The sequence below is a fragment of the Lupinus angustifolius genome, chromosome LG18 (assembly GCF_001865875.1).
Source record: "Lupinus angustifolius cultivar Tanjil chromosome LG18, LupAngTanjil_v1.0, whole genome shotgun sequence".
NCBI lineage: Eukaryota > Viridiplantae > Streptophyta > Magnoliopsida > Fabales > Fabaceae > Lupinus > Lupinus angustifolius.
In genome coordinates, this window is record NC_032026.1 from 7,316,272 (window position 1) to 7,332,038 (window position 15,767).

Genomic DNA, 15,767 nt, shown 5'->3' on the forward strand with positions numbered 1-15,767 from the left:
GATGGAAAAAATACATGTTGGAAGAGTTAACCCACATACCTGTGGATGTTCACAACCCACATACATGTGGATATTCATAACTCAGACAAGATTGTTTCTAGTACGAGAATACCTGTGCAAACAAATAATATTGTTGGTTGATGTTTTCAATTTCTTGTGAAATTTTGTGCCACTAAAACATTTTTTTTGTTGGTTTTGAATTAGTTATATTAATGTTTTTAAATTTGGAGTATAAACTTATTAAATAATATTAAAAATTTTGTGGAATTTTTAATGTAAATCGACTCAACCATTTTAATCATTAGCATATTAGTCTAACTAGTGAGTGATTGACCTTATACCTTAATCAAGTCATTGATGAGTCTCAGTATAATAACACACCATATAAGCATTTCATTTATCATTATATTTTGAGAATAAAGTATATCCTTACAGTATGAGATAACTTATATTTTCTGATCAGTAAAAATATGATATGTGTATTATTTTGTTTAGTTTTAGAAATATTTTAGGAAACATGTCATAATTTTATTGGCATGATGATAAAATTTATCTCCTATACAATGAGATTTCTCAAATCTTGGAACACAAGAAAGTAAGCAACATTTATTCAACTTTTAACAACTTATTTATAATGTAAAGACGATGAGATGAGCTATTTCTCTTCCTCATGGGCTTTCTCAAGGGCCCATTAAGATCCACAGCCTAATAGCTAACTATAAACTCGGTTGATTCACTTCCAACTTAGATTTTGAAGCAGAGAGTGCAGAAATAAACAAAACACAAACCAGAAGAAGAAAAAAAGTGAAGAATGACAACAACGATAGACGAAATAGCTTCTGCCAAAAGATGGCTTCCTCTTGAAGCTAACCCTGACGTCATGAACCAGGTTTTCCCTCCCATCCCTTCACCTTTATCAATAATAATATTCCCCTTTTTTTTTTAATTTTATTTTTGTTCACAAAAAAAATGACATCCTCTTAGAATATGTGTCAATTTTGTTTATTAATGATTGATTTATAAGTGATATATGTCACATTCGAGTGGTGTAGATTTGTAGGAGGATTTTGTTGGATGATACAGTTAAAAAAACAATGCATGAACTTGAACGAGTGATTGCTGAGATCAGGAACAATAATTTGCACACATACCCATGTAACGGATTTTACAAAAGAATCAGTTTTTTGAAGTTTTGGACAAGCCCTTTAGGTTTTTCAGTTTTTCAAGTTTAATCATGATAGTTTATAGTTTTTTTATTCCATGAATGTGTGACTTTGATGTAGTTACTATGAAAGTCAAATATTTTTAATGGTGACACTATATAGTTTTTATATTTTTATTTTTCTGTGTTTTGGATAGAAGTGCTCAAGTTACTGATTTTTATTTTTGTTGGGTGAATTGCAGTTCCTTTGGGGTCTTGGGCTTCCTCGGGATGAGGCAGAGTGCTATGATGTTTATGGCTTAGATGAAGAACTTTTGGAAATGGTTCCAAAGCCTGTTCTTGCCGTGCTTTTCCTTTATCCCATTACTACCAAGGTTTGTTTCATGTTCCTTTTTGTCATGTGTGTTTGCGTTAGCTGCGAAAAATAGATTATTTCAATTATCGTTACAGTTTATTATTGTTTGAAATGATTACAATAGGATTGGTTTTATTTTTATGTTTGCTTAAAAGCGACTATAAGTTTTGTTTGGATTGTGTGAAAAGTTACTTTTATATAGTAAATTACAAGAAGGCTTTAGAGTTGTTTGTATTGATTAATAATATTTGTTTGTTAGTTTTCATGGTGTGAAATGGTAAAATGTGATTCGTTTCAAAATAATCTAACGGCTTTTTAAATAAGCTGGAACCTTTCATCTTCCCTGAAGTCACTCTTTCCCCGTAAAAACAACTCTTTTGTAATCTAGTTAATCAGGTTTTCCAAATATATCAGGTTATTCCAGGAACAGCTCTTTCAAAAAAATCTGTTTTGGTTGATACCAAAATAGTAATCTCTCTCTCTCTTTGTGGGATTTTTTTATTCTAATTAATTTCTAATGTCATATCTCAATCATGTTCTGATGTGTTTATTCTGATTTCATGGAAATTTTATCTCTTATCAGACTGAAGAAGAGAGGTTGAAACAGCAAAATGAAAATAAGGTGAATACACATTTCTATTTCTAGGAATTGCACACATTGTATTGTATTGTAAGACCATTTGACAAGCTTAATTCATTATTTTTATTAATGTTGACAGTTGTCCAAGAAATCTGAATTTCGGGCAACATATTATCATACAATGATTGATTACTTAGCGGCATGCCTTGAGTTATATATTTTGTCATGGTGTAGGAACATAGCAGTAAAGTGTATTTTATGAAGCAAACAGTGGGCAATGCTTGTGGTACAATAGGGCTTCTTCATGCTCTTGGTAACATAACGTCTGAGGTCAAATTTGGTATGTTTTCAAAATTACATAGCCTCAATTAAGACAAGTACATCAACCACTGTCTCATTCAATTCGTTTTGCTTTTGTTAATTTGTTGTCAGTTGAGGATTCATTCTTTGATAAATTCTTTAAGTCTACTGCAAGCTTGGACCCATTTCAGGTTATTCCGGCCTACCCACACCTTCTCCTTTTCTTTCTCATATCATAAAAAAAAAACGTCTGACACTATTGCTTAGCAAAGTATAATGCTCATTCAGAATTTTCTAACTTTTATATCTTGCAGCGTGCTGTATTTCTCGAGAATGACAGAGAGATGGAAGTTGCTCATTCAGTGGCAGCTACTGCTGGTGATACTGAGGTAATTTTCATAGTTAAATTTAAAGCTACAAAGTAGGCTGTATGATGTTATGTGTTAATGATACAGATTTATTGATATAATTCTCAGCCATCTTATCTTGGAACTGTAATCCAGTGCATTTAGACCAATCTTGCTCTTAGTTCACTTGCTAGTTCTTAGTTATTATTATTCCTTGGGTGTGATAAAGTGGTGCATAAGCGGGGACTTTATATACTGTACTTTATATTTAAGCTGTAGTGTGATGAGGACCTTTTGAATTATATTTAGATTTTTAAACCATATAGTTGAATTACTGGTCAAACTTATCTTGTTATGTAACCAGAGTTTGTACAAAAGAAGAATCTCTCAAAGGATATTTTTACATACTAATGGCCATCTAACTAAACATGATATCTATAATTACCAGATTTTGGAGTCAATTCTCTTCCTTGAAGTTCCATGACTTCCATGCACTTAAGGATATACTTTTATTGGCCGAAAAGGGGCTAGGTACTCTTTAAATTAGAAGAAGCTACATTTAAAAAAAATCAAAATGGCTCCCTTAAGGTAGTAGTAGTAGTAGTAATATATGTCTAATTGTGTTATAATGTACAGGCAGTGCATGGACTGATTTTTGGTAACTAGCTTTAGTTGTGATTTTGGTAGAAGTAAAGAGGCTAAACCGCTAAAATGTTAATATTTTTGTGGCAATATACTATGAGAAAAAGATGTATACACTGACAATGTAGGAGTGTTTTATACTATCACTACATTATCCACCATTTATTTTCAATCATCATTGATCTTTCAAAAAAAGTAATCCAAATGAAGGGTAGATGATGCACTGATTGTGTATAAATCTTTACACTATCAGTGCATAGATATTACACTCATATACTATGTATCAAAAGCATTTGCATTTTGTATACATAAGAAGATAGTTAAGCATTTTACCATTCGAGTATGGTCATGTAGATGGAGCAAAATGGGTGGAAAATACCTTATCTACAAGATCCACTAGGTGTACCCAGAATATAGTGTTTAATAGTGCATGTGTGAAAGGATTTTGCCAGTTGTTTGGTGGCAGCAGATGATCAACATAATATTCCAACTTCAGAAGTTTCTCAGAGTAGGTCTTACTATAAATTATACCCCCTAGGAAAGTTGATAAATGCATTTTGATTTCATCATAGGAAGTAGGGAAGATCCTTGTTACTCACTGAATGAGTTTAGAAAAGCTGTAGTATTTAAGGGATGGTAATTCTAATGAAATCTGAAGTCCTTTTGTCTAACATATGCCGAAATCTAATTTTTCTCAATGTCATCTTAAAATTATCACTTTTTGTTTTTAAATTTATACAGAGTTATGCTTGGTTAATGTGGTGCACATGTAAATAAATTATTGAGGATTTAGGGAGATATAACGGTCGAAAAGTGACATTATGTATTGATATTGTTATCTTGCTATGTAATATTTGGAAGTATTATTCATATATAACAACCCCCAAAAAATAAAGAAAATTATTTGGTTATTTGAAATAGTTTCTTCTGATCCTCATGTTACCATTTTTTTGGTTTAAAACATTTGTAATGCAGGCATCAGAAAACGTGGACACTCATTTCATCTGCTTTACTCACGTGGATGGTAATATTTTTTTATAATTTAGCAAGTAATTGTGTTCGTAAATGTTAAATGTTAGAGTCCCACATTAGTCGAATATACGAGTGATGAACCATTTATAATATCCTAGGCAACCCTCCCTATGAGTTAGCTTTTGGATGGAGCTAGGCCTATTATTCTAGTAGTAAGAATAGCAAAGAAATATATATACACTGGTATACAATCATAGCAACAGCAACAAAATAATAAGCAACCTAAATCCCTAAATCATGTGAGCCAGCTTTTTGAAGCCTATATCAAAAGTTCAAAACTATTTGTGGTAGAGACATGTGTTAAGATCAATTTTCAGTTCTCCTCCCTTTTGAAGTTCCCTTCATTTTATCCGATTGATTTCTTTGCGAGTGTGTTATATGCAGGTGAACTTTATGAGCTTGATGGAAGAAAGTCAGCACCAATATCTCATGGTTCATCCTCACCAAGTACTTTATTGAGGGTAAATATCTTTGCATATTAAGGCTATAATTGCATTGTTCCATAATGGCATGTATTCATCAGAAGATTTGATTCGGTTTGCAAGTGCATATATAAAAACAAGAAGTGCTAGCAAATCACTTCTTAACTCACTCTCTGTTATTGGGCCCGATTTATCTGAGTACACCTTTTCTTACCAACTTTACCTTTCTTTTGTGTCCGTTTTCCGTAAATTTGGAGGTTCTTCAAAATCTGAACTTTGGGATTTATCTGAGTACACCTTTTCTTACCAACTTTATCTGAGTACACTTCTTAACTCATTCAGTTTTTGTTAGGGTTCCCTTATGGTTCCATTAAGGGGCTTGTTTTGGCAGTTGTTTTTTTGGAGGGGAAGGGGAAAGCTTGGTTTGTATGAAATATACTTGTAAGGAGGTTTTAAAGTATCTTCCTCCAAAATCCAACTCATAACTAGAGCCTAAGGATCTGTTTGCGAGTTGGTTTTTGGAGGGCAAGAGAGAGAAGGGGAATGTTTGGGAGCTATGAAATACACTTGTGAGATGGCTCTGAAGCCTTCATTTTCCCTTCCTTCTCCTCCAAAACCAAACTCACAAACAAACCTTAAGTTATCCATCCACATCCATTTGTAGGTCCTTGAACTTTTTGGGAAAAATTAAATAGGTCCCTATACTTTTTAAGAAAAGTTAAATAGGTCCCTATACTTTTTGTGGAAAGTTAAATATAGGTCCATATTTTGGGAAAAAGTTAAATAGGCCCCTATAAATCACAAACTTTTTTTGTTCAGGGATCCAGTTACAATTTTTCCCAGGGACCTATTTTAATTTTCTCAAAATACAGGAACCTACATAGTGATTTAAATTATTTTTAATTTCTAATATGCATATCAATTTGCAACAGGATGCAACTAAAGTCATTCAGAACATGATCCAGAAAAATCCAGAGTCCCTGAACTTCAATGTCATGGCAATATCAAAGAAATCCAGTGATGGGTATTAAGGCTGTCAAATTGTGCTTTCGGGATCCTACTGAAGCAATTTTTTGAAGTAATATGTAGTTTGATCCCTAGACATGAATGCAGCTTTTTATTCACTTTGCTTGTGTGTATGCTCAGAGTTTAGCTTCATTCACTGATATAGCAACCTAAGCCTTCTTTCCCTAAAAAATAATGTAGTTTGAGGCTTTGAGCAGCATTTTATAATAAACCATGTGTGATGAATTCCTTACTCATTTTCTGAGGATGCTAACCAATGGTGAAAAACATCTTTATTAAGGTAGTGTTTAACATGCGGGAAAAAAAACAGAATAAAATGGATATGTAGAGTTGTTGTTATGTTCCTCTCTGTTCTACCTCTTACTGGAGGTGTGTGTCACTATGTATTTAATAAGCACATAGTCCTTGATCTGAGTAAGGAAAGTATATATTTTCCATCTACGTGCACAACTTTTATGATAAGGTGGTCATCAAAAGATGACCCAAATAAATGTGCTTTAATCATTTTAAGTGTGAATGAAGGTATCCAAACCAGCAACATATTTGTATCATAAATTTCATTTATAAAGTAGAATAGAGCAATCCAAACCACTAACCTCTTTCCTGTTCCCAACTAAACTTCTTCAGATACAAATAAGGCTACATTGTCTTCCTCTACTAGAGTCTGCTGATGAATCATGGAAGAAACTGTCAAGTACATATGGTGACGGTAGAAGGAGATTGTGGATCTAGATCATCAACAATTCCTTTTAAAATGTTTATTACCATCTTCATGGTAGGCCTCATTTTATGATGCTGCTGAATGCACCAGATTGCTATCATCACCCACTTCCTCATCCTGTTTTTGTCAACCAAGGCCACAATGTTTTCCTTCACTAGATTTATATTCTCCCTTCATTATAGCAATCATATGTATAATCAATTAATAAAGTCTATTCTTCTACACCAGACCCCATCTGCAGCACACCGTTTCTACAACAAGTGATTTCTAACAACACCACACCAAAGCTATAAACATTAACTTTAGCTGTGACAGGCACATTCTTGAACCATTCAGGAGCAACATATCCCCTAGGAGCAACGTATACTTTGATAAATATGGCACCACCACCAATACAATCATGCAAGCAAGTTGTTTGGCACTCCTATAGAGTATAGCTTACCACCTCTAATAAAGTCGTAATAGCAATACCTTGGTTCGTAACTTTTTATATTATTATTATTACATAACTTCTTTTATAAGTAAGCCATGATACACAATATGTTAAATCCGATGCGTGGTATATAGCTTACCATCTCTAAGAAAGTCGTAATCATAGTTTCATGGTTCGCAATATCTTGTTTTATGCGGTTCGTCACTTTTTATATTATTATTATATGACTTCTTTTATAAGTAACCCTATATGATACACAATCTGCTGAATCCGATATGCGGTATATAGGCTAAGTGAGTGAATCATGTAACTATAATTAGGGTTGGAAACGAGCCGAATCGAGTTGAACCAGAGTTCAGCTCGGTTCAGTTCGATAAGGATTGGTTCGGCTCGAAACTCAACTTGAGTTCGATACGAGTTATTTTTTTAGCTCGAGTTCGGTTCGGTTAAAGTTCGCGAACTATCCAGCTCAGTTCAATTGGTTCATTTGGACAACTTAAATAGTTAATTAAATTTTTTAAATAATACTACAATTTTTTTTTATACATATAAATATAACCATCATATATCGAGCTAGCTCATGAACCTAACGAGTCGAACTGTATCCAATCCGAGCTTAGTTCATTAATTTAACGAGCTCAATTTCCAGCTCAAGTTTGGCTCATGAACCAAATTTATCGACTTAAATAATGAATCGAATTTCGAACGAATACTGAGTTGGTTCGGTTCATTGTCAACCCTAACTATAATCATTAATCACCTAAACGAAAATCCACTTTTTCTACAACCTTCAATTGGAACACCTCTTCTGGCTTATCTTGGAGCAGTAGCTATTATTATAATCACTGGAATCATTTCCATACAAACTGTAAATTGCAGAACATGTCGCATAATAGACAAACCTTGCTGGCCATAGAAGTTAAGTGTTGCTCTACAATTATATGCGTAGGTGTATAAAAATATGAGATACTTTGCTATTTTGTATAGAATACAGTTTAATAATTTTGTTTCACACAACTTACTAAATTTAAGTAGTTGTTCAGGTGAATCTATAACAGCTACGCTTGTCGGAAGAATAACCACATAGCTAGAAAGGGATAGTTCTTTATCAACAAGGATCATATGAGAGAAAAATGATAGTTAAGCAAAATAGAGAAGAATTGATGAGTGTGTAATAAGAATACTACAGTCAGAATTTTATTAAAAATACAAAAATTAATGATTTTTTAATTTGTATATACAACAATAGAAATAGAAAGAAGAGATGAAATCAGTAATGTAATATATTGACTGTCACTGGAACAATTTATATATAATAACTCATCCATGTATTACTATTATTTAATAAGGATGATAGAATTATAGTATAAAAAACTTTGCATATGTCATTTTCTCATTATGAAAATGAGTGGGGGAATTTGAAATGTCTCTTGGAATTGAGTATCCACTCTATCAAATTCGAATATTTTGGTGGGACCTACCCTCTTCCGTGTTATTCAGTCATTGGCTGAGGTGTTATTGTGACAGCAACCCTTTCGCTTTCTCTATTTTTCTTTTCTTTCATGTGTTGCTGTTGTTGTTGAAAGATGATTAGAAGTGAAGCATTCAACCTATGCTCAAGTTGCTTCATTCATCCGTAATCTCTCACTAAACTCCACTTTTTTATTTATTTATCTACCATTATGAATCATAAATTTATGGGGTTCAATTCAAATACTAAGTACTTTAAATGTTCACAAAATTATTAATTATATTTTGGAAATGCCAGTTCGTTCAGTAATTTAAATTAAAAAACAAAACTATTTTAGTGTGATTTGTTTTTTAATACTTTCAAAATTCAAATGTTGTTTTTTTAAATTAAAAAATGATTAAATAACAATGACCATAAGAAATAACTTATATCCTTGCACGGGTGCATAAATTTATTCTCTTCCTTAATTAATGTCTAGTTTCTTGCACCACTGGTTATCATGATTTTTAGAGTGATATCTGTATCATAATTTTCAGAAAATTTACCCCATGTCCATGCTGCTTAGATTACCATCTTTTCATGCCTTTGGCTTGTCCAATGTTAATTGAATTATTAAAATATGGTGGCTTAATGCACGATGCACCCACTTAATGGATATACAGAGGTAGATATATACAACCTTGTCCTCACAAGCAGATTTGAACCATTGACCTTATGGTTATTACTGTTGGGTCAAGCTCATCCTCTTATTAATTGAATTACTGTTACAATATTTTTCAGAAAATGAAGAAGGCTCAAAGGTTTCTGATTACTGATGTTCTGTTTGATGTTCTGACCCGGATTCCTGTGAAGGCCTTGCTTGGTTTGAAGTGCATTTCAAGAGAGTGGCACCGTATAATATCAAGCCGTTCCTTCATAAGAGCTCAACTTGAAAACAATAAGCTTGTCCTAACAGGGTTCATTTTGCAAGAGAAATTCATGTGGTGCAATGAAGATATCAAAACAGTTAGTTATATTCCTGTTGGGACAACAACAACAATAGGAGATTCCAAAATGCAGCACCAAAGGGTGTTCCATTTTCTTCCTGAAGATGTTGTTGTCTTAGCATCATGCAAAGGACTAGTTTGTTGCCGTAGTTGTTTCCCTTCTGAAGAGCCAACTATATATGTATGCAACCCTTCAAATAAGCAATGGATTAAGTTAGATTGGAATGGCTGTGAGAAAAATGAAAGCATAGCATTGGCTTTTGATTTGGACTCGTCATTCGACAACTTTACCAAATTCAAATTGGTTCGAGTTAAGCAGATTGTGATTTGTGAGGATGAGTATGAGGAAATGTACTTAGAATTTGAACTATACTCATCAGAGACAGGGGCATGGTGGAAATCAAATGAAACTTGCCAATGTGGTAACAATTTGATTAAGAATAAAGGAATATACATAGGGGGTGTGCTACATTGGCTCACAGATGGTGATCAAGTCCTAACTTTTGATGTTGATAAGGAACTGTCCTGGTTGATTTCAGTACCAGTCCCGGCTTTTGAGTTTGAGACTGTCCCCGAAGCATGTATCGGAGAATCTGAAGGGAAACTGCATTATGTACTGATATCAGATGTGGGTCTTCATGTATGGTGTCTTGAAGATTACTATGAGTCTAAATGGACACTCAAGCATTATAAATCATTGGAGGAGATTCAAGGAAAATATCCAAACTTTTTCTTCAATTTGAAGAATAGAGTGTTGGAGAGAGTGGATGTGGAATTAAGTCCATGGATGAATCCTCTAAGCTTCAAAGATGGGATCCTACTAATGAAGGTGTGTGCAGATTTGTTCCTTTATGACATTGAGAATAACAAGATTGCTCAAACTTGCACCCTTCAAGATCTTAACACGAAGTCCATGTCTTGTCCTACAGTTCTTCCCCATTCCTTGAGCTTAGTCCCATTAACTCATGCATAGAAGGTGCCTTGCTCTTAGCTTTTATGAAATTAGTAATTAGTAATAGAATCATTTGAGATATTGATAGGAACTTTGTTGCTTGGATTACGTTCATCTTTTGAGAAAGGAGAAAATGTCATGACTATAGATAGACATTGCACTATATACAAAACTTGCTTTTACTTTTATGCTTAACTGCCTCACTCAAATTTAATATGTTTATGTTGAGTGTATGTATTCTTCATTTATTTGATAAATAAGGAGTGACGTAGGATTGTCAATGGCTCCATAGTTTTGTGTATTTCTCAAATTCATTCACCCATTCTCCTGTGAAATTTTGTTGCCTCCTCCCCTCCTCTGTTCTTTGCGAGCCTCTTCAAAGCAAAACTTCAGCTCAGTCAGACAAAGAGATTAAAACCGAAAAGCCAGTTTCAACCAATCTTGGCTGCATGGTATAGTCACCTTTTGATTTCCTTCTCCTTGATTCTCATGTCACATCATACTGCTACTTTCTATTTCTGAACTTGTGTAAGTACCACTAGTCCTCTTGCAATTCCCAGAGCAATTGTAACTCTTAGATTCCAATTGGGCTATGCTTGTCCAAAAAGGATGCCTGAAAGGGTACCATTGCTCATGAACTCGGAGACAAGAAGCTAATGAGTTCCATCGTCCATCATTACAGAACCTGGAAGCAAGCTTTATAGCTAGTTTTACTAAAAATATTCAATCTGTCATAAACTCCTTTTCTCGATCTATGGCTCATCCATCCGAAGCCATACCTTGTTCTTCATTGAAATCCTGTGTGTATCTTTCAATGTTTCATAAGGAAACAAATACAGTTTTGTTTCCTAAACACTTGAAGTTTGGGGTAGCCTTTTTGCTTTAGTAGGAAAAAAGAAAATAACTAATGCTAGAAACACACTACTAATGACAAGGGAGCCAGCAAGTGACCCTATAAGTATTGGCTTAGCTGGAACTTTTTTTGCACCTAGATCATTAGGGCAGCCTTTTTGTGAATCGGGATCAAGGTCACACAATGAGCGAATTCCTGTTTTTATTAATACCATATGACTTTCCTTTGTCTTTGATCTTCCATTAGAAAGGGGTAATTTCTTCTTCCAACATACTCCTGATTGGTTTACAAAAATGACAACAACACAAACACTCATGCAAACAAGTTGTTTGACAGTCTGGTATAGTATAATTTTCTAACCTCTCATACTCACCCACAGGCCAATCGAAATTTTCGAAAACCATAAATTCAAATACCTCTCTAGGCCTGTCTCTTGATCCTGCATCATCTGTTCCACAGCCTAAGGAAAAATCAGGTTGGCATCCACCAAATTGGTTGTTTGGATCAATCAGAAAATACCCATCTGGGCAGCTGCAATTAGGCCTATGGTTTTCCATGTAGCAGTAGCTGTTATAACCACAGCTACCACTTCCTTGTTCATTGAAATGGCAAAGCAAATCTGTCCGGAACATAACGCACTACAGACCAACTTTGCTGGCCATGAGAGCCCTTCTTTGGATGAGCATAGTGTGTAAAAACTCCCTAGAAGACAAGTGTTGCTCTATAGTAATATGCAACAGGATCAAGAACTGAATTTTCCCATCCAAGTTAGTTTTTTTTCTCTATTCATTTTCTCCACATAAATATTTGCTTTATCATCAAATACATGCTATGAGGCAGACTCATTTGTTTTGACACTAAATTAACTTTCATAGCGAGAATCAGCTTTGTCATCTGACCAGCCACTGCCATTTCGGGACATATTCTTTTATCAAAATAAAGTTGAAACCTTCCTTTTTGTGTAATTGGATTCTATTAATTTAAATATAAGGTTACCTTGTAGTTCCAAAATTTGGCTAGGCAACAATGTGTGTGCGCGATTCTTGAAGCTTTCCACGTAGGTTCATGTGGAACTAGAACACCCTGCATTGCAGTAAAGGAAACAGTTTCAGATTCAGTTGATTGTGCTCTCTCTATATATAGCTTCACCTTGAAGATTATGGAGTGTTAAGAAACTTCTTGTTAGCTGAACCGTTCACTCTTTTAGTACAAGCTTGTCAGTTCTTGCATTCCAGACAAAAGTTTTGTCAGGTATGTTATGGTACCAAATAGCATGCAAGAAGAGGTTTTGGTTATGGTTAGTGTCATTGATTTGGTAACCAAATGCAAATTCACCTGAAGATGCAGGATTGTCGTCATTGGTGGAAAGTGTTGTATTCAAAGTTATGTTGTTCCCCAAAGCCAACTAAATTTGAAGAAAGAGAAGTGTGAGGAAAAAGAAGAGGGTTGATATAGCCATGGATTCTTTTGAGGGTAACAGGTCAAGGTGAAATACTCTAATATTTATTGGTTGCTTTTAAAAAGGCAGCCAAGTGAATAAAACTCCCTACACGTGGGATATGGAAATGAAAGGTAGATATATACAATCTTACCTTCATAAACGTAGAAAGTGCTTCCCGGATTTGAATCCACGGACTCCAGATTACAAGGCAAACATTGTTACTTAGTTGCTTTCTATGACACGTTTAAATTGATGAAGTTTGATACATATCATCAATTTCCTTATAGCTCTTTAGAGTTGTATTATATGGGCTCTATCATGTTGAATTATTTGTAAGCGACTTTCCAATAAGTCTTTTTGTATAGATTAAGATTTTAGTTTTAGTTTATAAATTGTAAGATTATAATCTGTTAAAATTATAATTTATTTATGTTTAGGTCCTTAGCTGAAAAATGAATATAAACTAATATATTTTGTTTGGATAAAGTATAAATATTGTTTTTTATATAGTAAAGTATAGAAAATGGTAAGAGGTTATTTATTTATATTATGGTTATTTTTACATTATTTTTTTAATATATATTTTTTTAATATTTACCATCATATATGTATTTACTAATGTTGTGAAATCCGAGTCAGATGTCAAACCGGAAGAAGTCTCGTATTAGGTTTAACCGGTTTAAACAGTTAAACTGACGGGGTGATTCCGTACGTAATTAATAATTTTTATCCATAAATATATAGTTATATATAAATATAAAACTCTATATAATTAATAATTATGTATAATTATATTAAAATAATATTTATTCATCTTTTTTTGGACCATAGTAAAACAAAATATTAGAGTAGTGTTTCATTTTTCTTATTTTTAAGTGAATCGTCCGGTTTACTTCCCGGGTTAATCTGGCTTAATCGGGTTTAGCACAGTCAGACCAGATTTCCCCGGTTCAAAGCGGTTCAACTCTCATTCGGTTAAGATTGTAAACTAGAGCCGTTTTCAAGTCCAGTCAGCAGTTAGACTGATCAAACCGTCCAATCTGGTCTGGTTCTCACATCTATAAATATTTAAATTTTTAATATTGCATGATAAAAGTTAAAAAAATATTAATAAAATAGAATATAAAAATCAATATCAATATTAAAAATAATATGACACACAAATAAATAGAAGTTGCGAAACTTGAATTACACAATTCACAAAATAATAATACACAAATGTCAGGTTTCATACACAAGTTTTATGGAGAGTTTGGTAGTGATGACATTGAGAATTGTGAAGTTTGGTGGAAGAGTAAAAATGAGGAGGGAGATAAAGTTATGATGAATTAAAATAGGAAGTGTAAAAATTGAAAAAATAAGTTAAGCCAAAATAAATCAGCCCATGATTTCGGAGTTTTTACTTTTGACTTATTTTTCCAAAAAAAGTTGAATTTATAATATCATTTGATTGTCAAACAATATAATTTAAATTTTAAATTTATTCTTCAAAAAATAAGCAAAAACTCAACATTTTAATCCATATCAAACATGCACTTTTCATTCAACTCTTGAAAAGTTGGTCACATTTTTATATTCTTTTTTCTTGTACTACCAATGGTATTCCTAACCGGCCAACCCTATGATAAGGAACTAATATTTTTTGGGTGTGTGGCTATCACTTCCAATAAATATCGTTCTAAAAAATCAAACTCTTGAATTTTTGATGATCCTAAGAATCTTGCAAGGTCTTAAACTATTAGATCAATACCTTGTTGCTACACTTTTCACTCCATCATTGTGCAACATATACCAGGCTGTGAACTTCACACATGGTGAGTAGTATGCAAATTAGTTAATTATAATGATAGGGATGACAATGAAAACCAAACTCGTGAGTACCCATCCGAACTCAACCCAAATTTAATGGAGAAAATATGTTATGTTCGGTTCAGGTTTTACCCGAGTATAATTTTTGGGTTCGGATTTGGTACAGGTAATATCCTACCCCAAATTCAAATTATACATTTAAAATTATACAATTATATATATCTTATATATATACACTGCAGTTTTGGTTCCTCAATTAACAAAATGGTTCCAAAATGCAGCATATTACTATTGCAGCACTGTCCAAGGTGTAAACGTGTGTATATATATACACACATATCTATAAAATAGATTCAGGTTTTCAATCGGGTTCGGATTACCTAAAACTCAATGGGTTCAACATTTTGGAACCATTTTGTTAATTGAGGAACCAAAACTACATTGGGCACTTTGCACTGTATATATATATACACTGCAAAGTGCTAAATTATCCATGAGCCCATCATCCATCCAAATGCATCACAAAATAAGCTCATCCGGTCATCCATTTAAGTTAATAAGCTTAAATTTGTAGGATCCGGTGGATAGTTTTAATGATAGGTGGATTTGGGTCCAACCCAAATATTAGGCCCAAGAAATAAAAAATGGAGAACAATCACTATTTATATCAGCCGAATACCCCAAACATATAACCTAGACCTAGATACACTTTTTCAGAATCCTAATTGGGTTGACTTATTGCCCAAAAGTGATTTTAAAAAGCAGGTATTTAAAAAGTGATTATCTAATAGTGTTTTTTAAGTGCCTTCTAAGAAATTGATTTTTTAAATGGCGATTTTGGTCTCAATTTCTTAAAAAAAATTAAATGGATATATATAAATATCCAATCCACTAAAATGGATTTTTGAGTAGATTATGGATGAATTGAATAGTTTTAAGTAGGATTTACTGGATATTACATGTATTGTTGGATAGCAGGATCTCAGTCCACAATTTTATATTCTATTAACATTCATATTTTTATCTTAATTTAGGGCCTATAGTTAAGTTTGTGGGGTTGACGCGAACTTTGTGTAACAGTTGCTAGGTTAGGCAAATGTTGCATACACCACCACATACTTTTTACAACTCCAATCATGAAAATCTTCTACAACAATTACACAAAACAAAACCCATTGGAGATGCTAGCATATATGTATAATGTTAGAGAGTTCAACATGGATATAGAATTTGGT

General features: G+C 33.3%; 2 protein-coding genes across 2 annotated transcripts; both read left to right on the forward strand.

Moving 5' to 3' along the window:
- LOC109333282 (ubiquitin carboxyl-terminal hydrolase 3-like) lies at nucleotides 755-6,128 on the forward strand. Its single transcript, XM_019568686.1, has 9 exons — nucleotides 755-889; nucleotides 1,405-1,536; nucleotides 2,101-2,139; nucleotides 2,332-2,437; nucleotides 2,530-2,588; nucleotides 2,712-2,786; nucleotides 4,362-4,410; nucleotides 4,803-4,879; nucleotides 5,773-6,128. The coding sequence occupies exons 1-9, from the start codon at nucleotides 812-814 to the stop codon at nucleotides 5,869-5,871; spliced, it is 714 nt and encodes a 237-aa protein (XP_019424231.1). The 5' UTR covers nucleotides 755-811; the 3' UTR covers nucleotides 5,872-6,128.
- LOC109332238 (F-box protein At5g49610-like) lies at nucleotides 8,548-10,655 on the forward strand. Its single transcript, XM_019567149.1, has 2 exons — nucleotides 8,548-8,656; nucleotides 9,272-10,655. Exons 1-2 carry the CDS (start codon nucleotides 8,633-8,635, stop codon nucleotides 10,448-10,450), a joined length of 1,203 nt encoding a protein of 400 aa, XP_019422694.1. The 5' UTR covers nucleotides 8,548-8,632; the 3' UTR covers nucleotides 10,451-10,655.

What these genes read in the sequence shown, in the direction of transcription:
- LOC109333282 (XM_019568686.1), top strand. Translation starts at nt 812, where the DNA reads ATGACAACAACGATAGACGAAATAGCTTCTGCCAAAAGATGGCTTCCT. An exon ending in AACAGCAAAATGAAAATAAG is followed by an intron (nt 2,140 to 2,331) that starts GTGAATACACAT and finishes GTCATGGTGTAG; the next exon opens with GAACATAGCAGTAAAGTGTA. An exon ending in AACGTCTGAGGTCAAATTTG is followed by an intron (nt 2,438 to 2,529) that starts GTATGTTTTCAA and finishes ATTTGTTGTCAG; the next exon opens with TTGAGGATTCATTCTTTGAT.
- LOC109332238 (XM_019567149.1), top strand. Translation starts at nt 8,633, where the DNA reads ATGCTCAAGTTGCTTCATTCATCC. An exon ending in TCAAGTTGCTTCATTCATCC is followed by an intron (nt 8,657 to 9,271) that starts GTAATCTCTCAC and finishes AATATTTTTCAG; the next exon opens with AAAATGAAGAAGGCTCAAAG.